The sequence below is a fragment of the Rhinatrema bivittatum genome, chromosome 7 (genome assembly GCF_901001135.1).
Source record: "Rhinatrema bivittatum chromosome 7, aRhiBiv1.1, whole genome shotgun sequence".
In the NCBI taxonomy this organism is placed as follows: Eukaryota; Metazoa; Chordata; class Amphibia; order Gymnophiona; family Rhinatrematidae; genus Rhinatrema; species Rhinatrema bivittatum.
The window spans coordinates 37,773,847-37,788,271 of NC_042621.1; the positions used below are offsets into that span (position 1 = coordinate 37,773,847).

At 50.6% G+C, this 14,425-nt stretch overlaps 2 protein-coding genes across 7 annotated transcripts in view; one reads left to right on the forward strand and one right to left on the reverse strand.

The window, feature by feature from the left end:
- The window catches only part of DHODH (dihydroorotate dehydrogenase (quinone)), a 59,348-nt gene extending 52,201 nt beyond the window's left edge, over positions 1–7,147 (reverse strand). The window contains exon 1 of one of the 3 annotated variants that reach the window (XM_029608264.1): positions 6,975–7,147. In XM_029608264.1, coding sequence (XP_029464124.1) covers positions 6,975–7,085 — 111 coding nt within the window. In that variant the 5' untranslated portion in view covers positions 7,086–7,147. The remainder of the gene's footprint in view (positions 1–6,974) is intronic. The other 2 variants (XM_029608266.1, XM_029608267.1) reach the window with 2 other exon arrangements.
- A 176-nt stretch (positions 7,148–7,323) lies between these two features.
- Positions 7,324–14,425, forward strand: part of DHX38 (DEAH-box helicase 38) — a 450,894-nt gene continuing 443,792 nt past the window's right edge. The window contains exon 1 of one of the 4 annotated variants that reach the window (XM_029608272.1): positions 7,324–7,555. In XM_029608272.1, coding sequence (XP_029464132.1) covers positions 7,434–7,555 — 122 coding nt within the window. In that variant the 5' untranslated portion in view covers positions 7,324–7,433. The remainder of the gene's footprint in view (positions 7,556–14,425) is intronic. The other 3 variants (XM_029608271.1, XM_029608270.1, XM_029608273.1) reach the window with 3 other exon arrangements.

A 14,425-nucleotide genomic window follows, 5' to 3' on the forward strand; every position in this document is an offset into this window, starting at 1 on the left:
GGATGGGCTCTGCGGCAGCCCTGCTACCAGGCCTCTTTCTCTTCTCGGGCCGCTGCGACTTGGGATTCGCGGCTGCCCGTAAACGCAAGTGCTGCTCCTCTTCTGCACACGCCGATGCTTCACCTCCTTCCAGCCCACGTGGCTCCGGCAACGTTTAGTTCCGGGGCTGCACAGGCAGGAAGGAGGAGGAACATCAGCGCGTTTAAACGTGATCTTTTTCTTCGGGCCGTGGCCCTGCCTATCTGCCTGTCGCTGCGCCCGGGGGCATTGGGGAGGTGGAGGGGACACTAAAAAACTAGTTTTAAAGGCTCGGCGCAGCCGATTAAAAAAAAATTCCCGATAGTCCACGAAAGGCTGCGTGTGTCAGCAAAAAATCTCGGTGTGTCACCTCTGACACGCGTGTCATAGGTTAGCCATCACTGCCCTAGTACACATACCCCTGCAGGAAGTGCAGCTCCTCAGTATTCTTCCTTGAAAAGCGTTGTGGATATATATGTGACTGACTGATTAACTTCATATTATGGTTAAACTTAACTAACTTGTTAGAACGTTTAAACTCGATTAAACTTGATTAACTTGAACTGATTGGTTGACTATAGCTGGAGACCGCCAGTGTACTCAACCGGAAAGCGTCGACACCGGGCAGGGTGGACGTCTTAGGTAAATAAAGACATGGCTTACCCGTAACTCATTGGCACAGTGCCTCAGGGCAGCCCAGGGTGGGATGCTGAGTCCATCTGTCTACACTAAGGAAAACGAAATTATCAGGTAAGTAATTTCTCCATTTCCTAGCATGTAGCAGATGGACTCAGGACCAATGGGATGTATAAAAGCTACTCCCGAATCGGGTGGGAGGCTGCCCGGGGTCCACTTAGAATTGTCCTTGCAAATGCCGTGTCCTCCTGAGCCTGTACGTCCAGACGGTAGAATCTGGAGAAAGTGTGGATAGAGGACCACGTTGCCGCTCTGCAGATGTCCGCAGGTGACAGCATTCTAGTCTCTGCCCAGGACACCGCCTAGGCTCTGGTTGAATGGGCCTTGACTTGTAGAGGTGGTGGTTTTCCTGCTTCTACATAGGCCGCCTTAATGACTTCTTTGATCCAGCGGGCAATGGTTGTCCGCAAGGCCGCTTCCCCTTGCTTCTTTTCACTGTGAAGGACAAAAAGGTGGTCTGTCTTTCGTACCGGTTCCGACCTTTCCAAATATCTGGCTAGGAGTCTGCCGATGTCGAGATGACGTAGGCTACGGTCTTTTCCCGAGTTCTTCACGCCGTCCATCGTTGGTAGTGCGATGGTTTGATTGAGGTGGAAGTGTGAGACTACTTTAGGGAGGAAGGAGGGAACTGTGCGTAGTTGGATGAACCCCGGGGTGAATCTGAAGAATGGTTCACGGCAGGACAGTGCTTGTAGCTCCGAGATGCGGCGGGCCGAACACACGGCCAGCAAGAACACTGTCTTTAAGGTTAACAGACGGAGAGATAGGCCTCGGAGGGGTCTGAAGGCGGATCCCGCTAGGAACTCCAAGACGAGGTTGAGGTTCCACAGAGGTACCGTCCATCTTAGAGGTGGGCGAATGTGTTTGACTCCTTTCAGGAAGCGTGATACATCCGGGTACGAGGCTATGCTGTTGCCCTCGCTCCTGGAGCCATAGCATGACAATGCTGCTATCTGTACCTTGATGGAATTGAGGGACAGACACTGCTGTAGCCCATTCTGTAAGAATTCCAGGATTACGGGAACTCTGGAGGGGCGTGGCTTGATGTTGTGGTCTTCGCACCAGGCCTTGAAGACTCTCCAAATCCTTATGTACGTTAGAGATGTGGAGAACTTGCGTGCTCGGAGGAGAGTATCTATTACTGCCTCCGAGTATCCGCTCTTCCTCAGTCGAGCCCTCTCAATGGCCAGACCGTAAGCGAGAATTGAGTCGGGTCCTCGTGAAGGATCGGGCCTTGTTGGAGCAGGTCTCTGTGCGGCGGCAGGGGTAGTGGGTTCCCTGCCAGCAGTCTTCTCATGTCTGCGTACCAGGTCTTCTTGGCCAATCCGGGGCCACCAGGAGAACTAGTCCCCTGTGTCGCTATATCTTGTGAATGATTGCGCCCAGCAAGGGCCACGGCGGGAAGGCGTATAGAAGGGTCCCCGGAGGCCAGGGCATCGATCCCCTGGGACTGCGGGTCCCGTCTGCAGCTGAAGTATCTGGGTACTTGAGCGTTGGATCTGCTTGCCAGAAGGTCCATGTTTGGGATCCCCCACCGATTCACTATCATTTGGAAGGCTGTGGATGACAGTTTCCATTCTCCTGGGTTTAGACTTTCTCTGCTGAGGAAGTCTGCCGCGATGTTGTCTTTCCCGGCAATGTGGACGGCCGAGATCTCCTGAAGATTTGCTTCCACCCACGCCATCAGGAGGTCTATTTCTAGGGACACCTGTTGGCTTCTGGTTCCGCCCTGTCGGTTGATGTAGGCCACCGTCGTGGCGTCGTCCGACATCAGTCAGACCGCTTTGCCTCGAAGTCTGTGGGCAAACCGCAGACAGGCTAATCTGGCTGCCCGCGCTTCTAGGTGGTTGATGTTCCATCCCGCCTCTTCTGCGTTCCACTGCCCTTGGGTGGTCAGCTCTTCGCAGTGTGCTCCCCATCCGTGTAGGCTGGCATCTGTGGTGAGCAGGGTCCAGGTTGGGGAGGATAGGCTTGATCCCCTGCTCAGGTGGCTGTTCTGCAGCCACCACCGTAGCTGGGTCCAGACGCTGCCCGGGAGTGGAAGGCGTACGGTGTAGTTCTGGGACCGTGGACTCCACCGCGTTAGAAGTGAGCGCTGTAGAGGTCTCATTTGTGCTCGCGCCCATGGCACTACTTCCAGCGTGGACGCCATCAGTCCGAGGACTTGCAGGTAATCCCATGCTGTGGGACGAGGAACGCTCAGCAAGGTCTGAAGCCGGCCCCGCAGCTTTGACCTCCTCGCGGGGGTCAGGCTGACCTTGTCTTCCTTGATGTCGAATTGGACGCCTAGGTATTCCAGCGACTGTGCGGGCTGTAGGGAGCTTTTGTTTATGTTGACTACCCATCCTAGGCTTTCCAGTAGTGCTATGACTCTGCTGGTTGCTTGGTGGCTTTCCTCCGGTGACTTCGCCCTGATCAGCCAATCGTCCAGGTAGGGATGAACGAGGATTCCCTCCTTCCTGAGTGTTGCCGCCACTATTACTATTACCTTGGTGAACGTCCGGGGTGCTGTGGCTAACCCGAAGGGTAGTGCCCGGAACTGATAGTGACGATTCAGGACCTTGAAGTGTAGGAAGCGCTGGTGTTCCTGATGCATTGGGATGTGTAAGTAGGCCTCCGACAGATCCAGGGATGTGAGGAACTCTCCTGGTTGTACTGCCCGTATGACGGATCGTAAGGTTTCCATGCGGAAGCGGGGAACCCTTAGGTGGCGGTTGACCGACTTGAGGTCCAGGATGGGCCTGAATATGCCCTCTTTCTTGGGTACGATGAAGTAAATGGAGTAATGTCCAGTATTCATTTCCCGTATAGGCACTGGGGTTATGGCCTCGAGGGTCAGAAGCCTGTTCAGTGTAGCTTCCACTGCCGCCCTCTTGAGGGGGTCGTGGCAGGGAGATTCCACGAATTTGTCGGGGGAAGTTCGAATGAAGTCCAGGTAGTACCCCTCCCGGATGATGGCCAGGACCCATTTGTCCGTAGTTATCTCGACCCATATGCGGTAGAATAAGGCTAGTCTGCCCCTATAGCATCTTCCCTTGGATGGGTCGGCTGATTCTCATTGTGGGGTGCGGCCGGAGCCTGCACCCGCACTGGTTCCTCTCTTGGTGTGCTTGTTCCGAAAGGACTGGCTCCTGCTCGTAGGGTGGGGTGCTCGATAGTTGCTTTTGAAAGGGTTGAAGCGCTGTGAGCTTCTGCCTCTGGCGGATCTGTGGAAGGGACGCTGGTTTCTCTTCGTCTTGTCTTCCGGCAGGCGCGGTAATGGGGAGTCACCCCATTTGTTGGCCAGTTTCTCTAGTTCGCTGCCGAAGAGGAGGGATCCTTTGAAGGGCATCTTTGATAGACTCGTCTTGGAAGAGGCGTCTGCCGACCAATTTCGGAGCCAGAGCTGTCTTCTGGCTGCCACAGTGGACGAGACTCCTCTGGCTGTTGTACGCACTAGATCGGAAGCCGCGTCGGTGAGAAAGGACAGAGTTGATTCCATGTCCTCTCCCGGGGTGCTGTTCCTGGCTTGAGATAGGCAGGCACACGTCACCACGGTGCAGCAGGCCGCAATCTGAAGGGACAGAGCTGCAACCTCGAATGACTGCTTTAGCAAGGCTTCTAGGCGCCGGTCATGAGCGTCCTTGAGCGCCGCTCCTCCCTCCACTGGGATGGTAGTGCGCTTAGCGACCGCGCAGACCATGGCGTCCACGCTAGGGCACGCCAGTTCTTTGGTCGCTGGGTCCAGGGGATACATGGCCGACAATGCTCGACCCCCTTTGAATGAGGACTCTGGAGCATTCCACTCTAGGTCAATTAGCTGTTGTGCCGCCTGTAAGAGAGGAAAATAGCGAGACGTCTGACGAAGGCCCTCCAGCAGGGGGTTCATTCTAGGTTCCCTTGAGGGCCCTTGGCCCGGGATAGCGAGTTCCGTTAGACATTGGGATACTAGGTCCGGGAGCTCATCCTTTGTGAAGAAGCGTCTCATGGTTCGGTGTGGCTCTGTCCCCGGGGGGAGTTCCCCTTCTTCCAGGGGCTCAATTTCCTCTTCAGAGTGGTCTGTGTCCTCGTAGGCGGAACTTCTGGACGGTGTGGACCTGTGCCTAGGCCTAGAGGGTCCTGGGGCATGAGGGTCCTCTGGAGGCACCTGTGGCTGGACCTCCCGGGGTTCAGTTTGCATCCTGACAAAGGCGTGAATCCCCTTGAACAGCTCCACCCACGATATCGAAGCTGGGTCTAAGTTGAGGGGCGCTGGTTCTCTGGGAGTCCCCGAGTGCGGGGTGGACTCCCTGGGGCCTGCTAGGTCCGGGGTGCCCCCTGAAGAGCTAGCATTGGGCCCTGGCTGGAATGGCCCTGGCCTGGATCTCCCAGGGCCTCCTCCAATGTACGGACAGGGCGTCGGCCTCCTCGCTCTGTGCGGCTCTGACGTGGCATGCTTCGCAGAGGCCTTGCGCTTTTATGCCCGACTCTGGAGCTGCCATGACTGTGGCCGCGTGAGCTCTTGTGCGCTCCAGTGCGCCTCAGATATGCGCTGAGATGTGCGCCTAGCCGCAGATATGCGCCTTGTTCCGTGCGCGCAACTTATGCTCGTGAGGTATTATGTGCGCCTAAGTTTATGCGCACAAGGGACTTGTGCGCTCGAGTTGAACGGCGAGGCGGGTCAAGATGGCGACCTCCTCGGAGGGTCTCCACGTGGGTAGACCCTCGGGAACAGCCGGGGCCTAGCCCTGCTAGGGTGGATCAACCCAGCGGCACTGGCTCCGATCAGCAGCCTGTGCTCCTCTTCGATCCTCGGAGACTGTTTACATAGAAGATTTCTACCTTACCTTGTCTTCGGCGCTTCCCGGTTTCGTCCTGGGCGGTCTCCGGCTGCGGGGGGAGAGGGCAAATACCTTCATCGCCGCGCTCGAGGAATGCACCCGCTGCCTCTCAACCGTGCCCGAAATCAGGGGCTAAGTCCCTGCTGAGATTTGGCCACCGGACCGAGGCTCACCTCTGAGGGACCACGGAAATCACCTCAGGAATTTCAACTGGGGGAGGGACCCGAGGGTATCACCGCAGGAGAGCGGGGCTAGTCTTCAGGTAAACTTTTCTTCTTAAATTTGGGTTTTTCCTTGAATTTTGGTTCTAACGCTCAGAGAGCATGCAGATAGTCCCTAACTGCTTTGGAGACGGAAAATACTGAGGAGCTGCACTTCCTGCAGGGGTATATGTACTAGGGGCTGACGTCAGATTGAAATCTGATCTGTCTCCAACTACTAACAGGAGTACACTATACCCATTGGTCCTGAGTCCATCTGCTACACGCTAGGAAATAAAAGATACCAACCCCTCACACTTATTCCCCTCTCCGAGCACATCCCTGGCCCCCACACACTCACTCATTCCCCTCTCAGAGCACATCCCTGGCCCCCACACACTCACTCATTCCCATCTCCCCACCCCCCTCCGAGCACATCCCTGGCTCCCACACACTCACTCATTCCCCCCTCCGAGCACATCCCTGACTCCCACACACTCACTCATTCCCCTCTCCCCACCCCCCTCCGAGCACATCCCTGGCCCCCACACACTAACTCATTCCCCTCTCCGAGCACATCCCTGGCCCCCACACACACACTCATTCCCCTCTCCGAGCACATCCCTGGCCCCCCACACACTCACTCATTCCCCCCTCCGAGCACATCCCTGGCCCCCCACACACTCACTCATTCCCCTCGCCCCACCCCCCTCACACTCACTCATTCCCCTCGCCCCACCCCCCTCACACTCACTCATTCCCCTCGCCCCACCCCCCTCCGAGCACATCCCTGGCCCCCCACACACTCACTCATTCCCCTCGCCCCACCCCCCTCCGAGCACATCCCTGGCCCCCACACACACACACTCATTCCCCTCGCCCCACCCCCCTCCGAGCACATCCCTGGCCCCCACACTCATTCATTCCCCTCTCCCCCCCCCCACACACTCACTCCCCTCTCCCCACCCCCCCTCCCAGGACATCTCTGGCCCCCACACTCTCACTCATTCCCCTCTCCCCACCCCCCTCCCAGCACATCTCTGGCCCCCACACTCTCATTCATTCCCCTCTCCCCACCCCCCTCCAAGCACATCTCTGGCCCCCACACTCTCATTCATTCCCCTCTCCCCACCCCCCTCCAAGCACATCTCTGGCCCCCACACTCTCATTCATTCCCCTCTCCTCACCCCCTCCAAGCACATCTCTGGCCCCCCACACTCATTCCCCCCTCCCAACATACTAATTCCTCCCCTCCTGATACCTGGCTGTAGCTGCACAGTCTGAAGATTCCTTTGCTGTTGCCCTTCAATGCCGTGCTGCTGGCCTTCCCGTTCCAGGTCTGCCAACAAAAATGTGTTGGCGAGGTATCCATCAACAAGGCTTGCAGCTCACTCTTTGAATCCTGCTCTGATTGGCTTACTGCTGCAATATAGGGATAGGGTGTGCCTGCTATGGACAGGCTTCATCGCAGCAGCAGCCAATCACTGTAACATCAGAGCACAAGTCCCGCCCAACAAGCCCAAAAAACCGCGACTGGCAGAAAAAATAGCCCAATTAAAAGCAACCCGCGAATCGGAAAAAAAAAACGCGAATGACTAGGAAAAGAAGCCCAATCTCGCGGTAAATAAGCGAGGTTGGCAACACTGTACGGCAACCCTGGTGTTGTGTTAGCTTCTTCGTCGCTGATTGGGTGACGCGGCGTGCGTGGCAGCCATCTTTGATGTGGGGAAAAGAACTTGGAGCGCAGGGAAAGTTTGTTACGAGGCGGCCTGGGGTGGCCGCGCGGCTGAGGCTTGACGTTCCTCTCAGAACGGGCCGCTTGGAGCAGCGCAAGGTGGGACGGTGAGTCCGTTGGGCGGATGGTAGGGCCTGTGTTCCCGAACTGCTGGGGGAGGAGCGGAGCCTAAGAGCGTCCGTCTGTCTGCCGCTACTCCTGCATATACGGAAGCGAGATCCAGGAGTGTTTCCCGGAGTACTCTCTTCCCCGCCTCCTCCCACACCTGCACTAATCCGCAGGAAGCTCCCCTCGGAATACTCTACACTAAATATCTCGAGATCTTTCACCTTAATAATAACAAAAAGTCTCCCCCCTAGAATAGCCAGAAACGTCCCAGGACCCCGCACTCCAGCACAATATCCAGCACTGTTAGTAATTTCTAACTTTTCATCATATTGGCCAGGATTCCTGAAGATGGAAGGTGGCCAATATGAGGCCAGGTCTTAAAAAAAGGTTCCACGGGTGATCTGGGAAATTACACACCGATGAACCTGATGTCGGTGCTGGGCAAAATGGTAGAAGCCATTCTTATAAACAAAATCACTGGCTGTATAGATAGATCTGTCATGGTTTTAGCAAGTGGAAGTCTTATCAGTTTTTTAGAATTATTTGAAGGTGTAAATAAGCATGTAGATAAATGTGAGTCGGTTAAAATAGTGTGTTTGGATTTTCAGAAGGCATTTGACAAAGTCCTGCATGAGAGACTCCTCAGGAAATTACAAAGTCATGTGATAGAAAGCACTGTCTTTTTGGTAATGGGTAACTGGTTAAAAGGCCAGAAGCAGAGAGTAGGACTAAATGGTCAGTTTTCCAAATGGCGAAAGTTTGCTAGTGGAGTGCTACAGGCATTGATATTTGGACCTGTGTTGTTTAACATTCATAAATGATCTAGAAAAGGGAGCCTTTAAGTGAGGCGATCAAATTTGAGGATGACACATTTTTCAAAGTTTGTTTAAAACATCAGTAGATTGTGAGGTAACGCAGAGGGACCTTGTGAGTCTATTTATTTATATTCTACCTTTTAGACACTTCAAAACAGGTTATTTTCAGGTACTGTAGGTATTTCCCTGTCCCCATAAGGCTCACAATCTAACAGGCCGATACAGTACAGTACTGTTAGCTGGCATTTGGACGCGTGTTTTCGACGTGCTAGCTTTACCCCTTATTCAGTAAGGGGGTAATAGCGCATCCAAAACATGCGTCCAACCCCCCCCCCCCGAACCTAATAGCGCCCGCAACATGCAAATGCATGTTGATGGCCCTATTAGGTATTCCCGCGCGACTCAGTAAGTAAAATGTGCAGCCAAGTCGCACATTTTACTTTCAGAAATTAGCGCCTACCGGGAAAGTGCACAGAAAAGCAGTAAAAACTGTTTTTTTGTGCACCCTCTGACTTGATATCATGGCGATATTAAGTCGGAGGTCCTGAAAGTTTAAAAAAGTTAAAAAAAAAATAAAATAAAATTTGAAATAGGCCCGCGGGTTGAAAACCGGATGCTCAATTTTGCCAGCGTCCGGTTTCCGAACCTGTGGCTGTCAGCGGGCTTGAGAACCGACGCCGGCAAAATTGAGCATCGGCTGTCAAACCCGCCGACAACTGCCACTCCTGTCCGAAAAGAGGCGCTAGGGACGCGCTAGGGTCTCTAGCGCGTCCCCTGCTCTCCCGTGATTTTTACTGTATCGACACGTAAGTTGTACCTGAAGCAATGGAGGATAAAGTGACTTGGCCAAGGCCACAAGGAGCAGCAGTAGGATTTGAACCCTGGCTTCTCTGGTTCGCTCTAACTCACTTCTAGGACTAGGAGACTGGGCAACTGAATAGCAGATGAATGTAATGTGAAAAGTGCAAAGTGATGCACGTAGGGAAAAATAATCCCAACTACAGAGGTACACAATGTTGGGGTCTGTTTTGGGAGTTCCCACCCAGGAAAAGGACCTTGGAGTCCTTGTGGATAATACATTTGAAATCTATGTTTGGTTTGTGGTGGCAGTCATAAAAGCAAATAGAATGTTTGAAATAATCTGAAAAGAAATGGAGCCATGGTCTGATTGCAACTGGAGTATTGTGTGCAGTTCTGGTTGCTGCATCCCAAAAAAAGACAGTGAAAGTAGAAAAGGTGCAGTGCAGAGGATGGTGGCAAAAATGATAAAATGGGTTGGAGCATCCCTCCAATGATGAGAGGTTACACAGGCTAGGGATCTTCAGCTTGGCTGAGAGGGGACACAGTAGAAACTTCTAAATCATGAGTGGAATGGATAAATAGGCAATCTTATTATTTTTAAGTACAATTTTAGATGCTTTTCTAATTCTTAAAATTCGTTTTAATAGATGCTCTTAGATGTTTTAGATGTTTCACTCTTTTAAGAATTATTTTATCTTATTGTTTTGACATGATAGTATTTTTATTTAAATGTTTTATTAAGTATCTTATGTAATTTATTTTTCTTAACCTTTTGGAAGTCCAACATTTTAATTACATTTGACGATCCTTTGTAAACCGATGTGATGTCTGTTTCGAACGTCGGTATAGAAAATGATTAAATAAAAAAAATAAATGGTAATTTACACTTTCAAAAAATACTAAAATAGGGGGACACTCCATGAAACTAACAATCAACAGATGTAAAGCAAATTACAGAAAGTACTTTTTCACTCTGCACACTATCAAGCTGTGGAATCTGTTGTCAGAAGATGTGATCAAAGTGACTAGCATACGGGCCGATTCAGTATGGTGCGCTCGGCTGAGCGCACCGTTAACCCCCGTTTGGCCGTGCATTTTCGACGTGCTCTTTTTACTCCTTATACAGTAAGGGGTAACTGTGTCGAAAATGCGCGGCCAACCCCCCGAAACTAATAGCGCCCGCAACATGCAAATGCATGTTGATGAGCCTATTAGTCCCGCGTGATACAGAAAGAAAAATGTGCAGCCAAGCTGCACATTTTACTCTCAGAAATTAACGCCTACCCAAAGGCAGGAGTTAATTTCGGCCGGTACCAGGAAAGTGAACAGAAAAGCAGAAAAAACTGCTTTTCTGTACACCCTCCGACTTAATATCATAGCGATATTAAGTCGGAGGCCCCAAAAATAAAAAAAAAATAAAAAATCTTAAAAAAAAAACAAACGGAAGCTCAATTTTGTCGGCATCTGTTTTCCGAACCTGTGGCTATCAGCGGGTTCAACAACCGACGCCGGTAAAATTAAGCATCTGCTGTCAAACCCGCTGACAGCTGCCGCTTCTGTCAAAAAGGAGGTGCTAGGGACGCGCTAGAGTCCCTAGCGCATCCTTTTTACCGCTGGCCCTAATTTGCATACCTTTCCTTAGTGAATTGCGCGCCCAGGAGAGTGGCCTGGGCACACGTTGGGAGAGAGGGCTCTCGCCTGCTCTCCCACGTGGTTTACTGTATCAGCCCATGTGTGAGGTTTAGACAAGTTTCTGGAGGCAAAGTCCATAAAATATCATGAGCCAAGTAGAGTAAAGAAAGATATTGTGATCCCTGTCCATGAGTAACAGGAAATAAATCTACTTTATGGGATCTGCTGGGTGCTTGTGACCCAGACTGGCCACTGTTGGAGTCAGGCTCAATGAACCTTGGTCTGACCCAGCACGGCATTTATGTTCTTATGGTCCTGGATCTTCCAGCCCTGCAGTCCCCTTCTGCCAGCCAAAATCCTAATTAAGTAGGCCACAAAAATAAGCCCTTAGATGAATTTATAAGCCTAAGAAATGAATGTATGATCTAGGATTCACATCTCCAGTCCTTAGGGCTGCAAATGCATCTGGTTTTCAGTATTACCAAAATGTACTAATTACTTGGGTTTAGACCATTCCTATGTAAATGCTTCTCATGAATATTCAGTGTGGACAGCCTGGAACCAGGCTTGTTTGTAACTCACAGAACTCCTAAACCTAGGATGCCTGACTTTAAATGCTGTTGACAGTAATAGGTCTTTATTTTTATGTTTTTGATTTATATTCCATCTTTTTTGACATTTCAAAGCAGATTACTTTTAGGTACTGTAGTATTTCCCTTTCTCTAGAGGGCTTATGATCTGACTCTGTAGAGGAGACAATGGAGGGGAAAGCGACTTGCCAAAGGTCACGAGTTTTGGTGCAGTTTGAACCCTGGCTTTCCTGGTTGGCCAACCACTAGGCTACTCTTCCTCATCACTCTGCTTTCATAATTATAACGTGCACAATAAAATAGATGACAGGAAGAAGAATACTAATTGGCCTTTACAGTCTGTCCAGTTATTCTTGTCCACACTGCTAAGGATTTTTTTTTATCCAAAACAGTTTGTCATCTTCCTTATTGGTGCTCTACAACCTCAGGCAGATGGGTGTACAAGGTGACACCCAGCACCCCTTCCTCCTGTGTGTCTTCACAAACCTTAACTTGGGCATACTTTAGCTTCTTGGAATCCCACTCCTGTCCCTACCCTCGTTACCAACAATGACACAATACAATTCCCATAATGCTCTTTATTAAGTGGATAAAAATGGCCACAGCCATACAAGCGAGAACTTAAACACAACAATACAGAAATACTTTATGCTAACTTAACATTAACCTTTTATAAGAGACTGACCTACACTTTGCCCCACTGGCAAAGATTTCATGCTGTTATCCTCTCCTTGCTGCCGCTATCCCAGTGAGGTGGCAGCCCTCCAACCTTCCGCTCCTTGAAGGTGATACCCACTGGCATCCCACTCTGTGAATGCCACCATGGCCACTGCTGCTCCGTGCAGTGTACTGCCACCTCACCAACCCCCTGGCTGTCCTTGCAAGCCATGCCTATTTATTTACGCCAGGCCTCCATTTGGCCACCCCCAGACCGGCCACCATCTGTCTGCTCCATGATTCCAATGCCTCTGCCTATTAATAGGCTGAACAATAACACCCTACTTCATGCAAGCTTCTCCCTATGCATAATCCTTGGTGTCTGGACCCTTCCCCCGCCAACAAACACCAAAGCATCTCCCTTTGGGCCGGTGAGGGTCCTGTTGCTGTAAGCTTAAGGCTGTGACAAAGTCCCGCCCACAACCTGTGCTCTGTAGCGCCATGGGGTGGAGGGAGGGTTGCTTCCTTGTCCCTCTGCCGGTAAATGTGCTGCACTCCTTGCCTTACCCTGTATTGCTTCTGAGCCCTTGCTGCTTCTCCCCTTCTCATTGGCTCCTGTCTTATTTACAAATCAGCCAGGAAGCCCTGTTGGCCACTTGCTCCCCACCCTTCCCCCTTTCGAGCTGGCTGTCATACACCTGCTCAGTTATGAGGCCCCTGCCTCAATCAGCTGGCCTCATTTATAATAATCAAATTAGTTGTCTCAGTTTTTGGCTTTCTGTGTAGCCCGCTAGACAGACCCAGCTACATGAGCCCCTGCTGTTACCTTAATAGGATCTTTTACTTCTGGGACAATTCTGTATAAAAAAAAATTTGCAAATTCTATGCCCAATATTTTAAAGTTCTGCACATATTTTATTTGTTCAGATAATATAATCATTGTCTTTGAGTAATTACTTTTTCTATATTGCATTATACCATATTTTTCGCTCCACGTCGACGCAGGATTAACAAAACAAAAACAATCGACGCAGTTGATGCACCCGAAGCATCCTGCGCCCAAAAAACATATTTCTGGTCACAAAAAGGCCTAGGGAGCACTTTCTTTTCCCCCAAAAGTGGGAGGGAAATGTCTGTGCATCTTATGGCGCGAATATTAAAAAAAAAACAAAAAACTAACTAACTACAACCAATGTTTTTTTGGTCCCCATCCCAACCCTTTAAATTTAATTAACTACAACTCCCCACCCTCCTGACGACACCCCCCCCCCAAGACTTGCCAAAAGTCCCTGGTTGTCCAGCGGGGGTCCGGATTGATCTCCTGCACTCGGGCCGTCGGCTGCCAGTATTCAAAATGGCGCCGATAGCCTTTGCCCTTATTATGTCACAGGGGCTACCGGTGCCATTTGTTGACCCCTGTCACATGGTAGGAGCACAAGATGGCGCCACAACCTCTGCCGTCTACACCATCAACATCTAGACTGGCTTCACAAGCTATGACACAGATAATAGACATCCTATCGCATTTCTTGAAATCGATAGAACAACAACAAATCCTGCCTTCACTACCTTCTGCAGTGGAAGTGCCTTCTGTACCGGAAGACCCATCTGTTCCAGGGCCTTCACCAAAAGAACAATCAAAACAGCCGTCAACACCCCTAGAAGAATTTACTTTGACATCTTCCTCAGATGATTTTTCCACAGGATATCCTTCAGACCCAGCTGAGGTCCCACCTGAATGGCATACCCACCGGTGGTTTTAACCTACTCCCAGTTTATAGAAAAAGTAGGTCTATTTCTAAATGTGGAGACAAGAAAACTCCAAGACCCTAGGCAGGAGATGATGGGCTTTTTAAAAATATTTGAAAATCCAAGCGAACCAGTTGCACTGCCCCAACACCAAGTGCTCAATGCCCTCATGGAGAAGTCTTGGGACACACCTCTAACCACGCCATCCACTTCATGAAAAACAGATATTAAATATCGCATGAGGGACTTCCCCTATTATGCGACCATACAATTACCACATCAATCAGTTGTGGTAGAATCAGCAATGCAAAAGGCAAAGAAGTCTAGATTGCATTCTAATACACCACCATCCAAAGATGCCAAATTATTAGACGACTTTGCGAGAAGATCGTATCAATCCAGTATGATCAACATCAAAATTCAAAACCATTAGTTTTTTTTTATTGCCCAGTACCTCTTCGAAAATTTACAAAATCTTAGAACATACCTGATGCAGGCCTCTTTAGATTCTACCCTGCCTCCTGAATTCCATAACATAGAGGAAGGTTTATGATATCTGTTAAGATCCATATATGAAGGGTTCGAGATGTCTTCTAAAACATCTGCAAATTCTATAGCTGCGAGA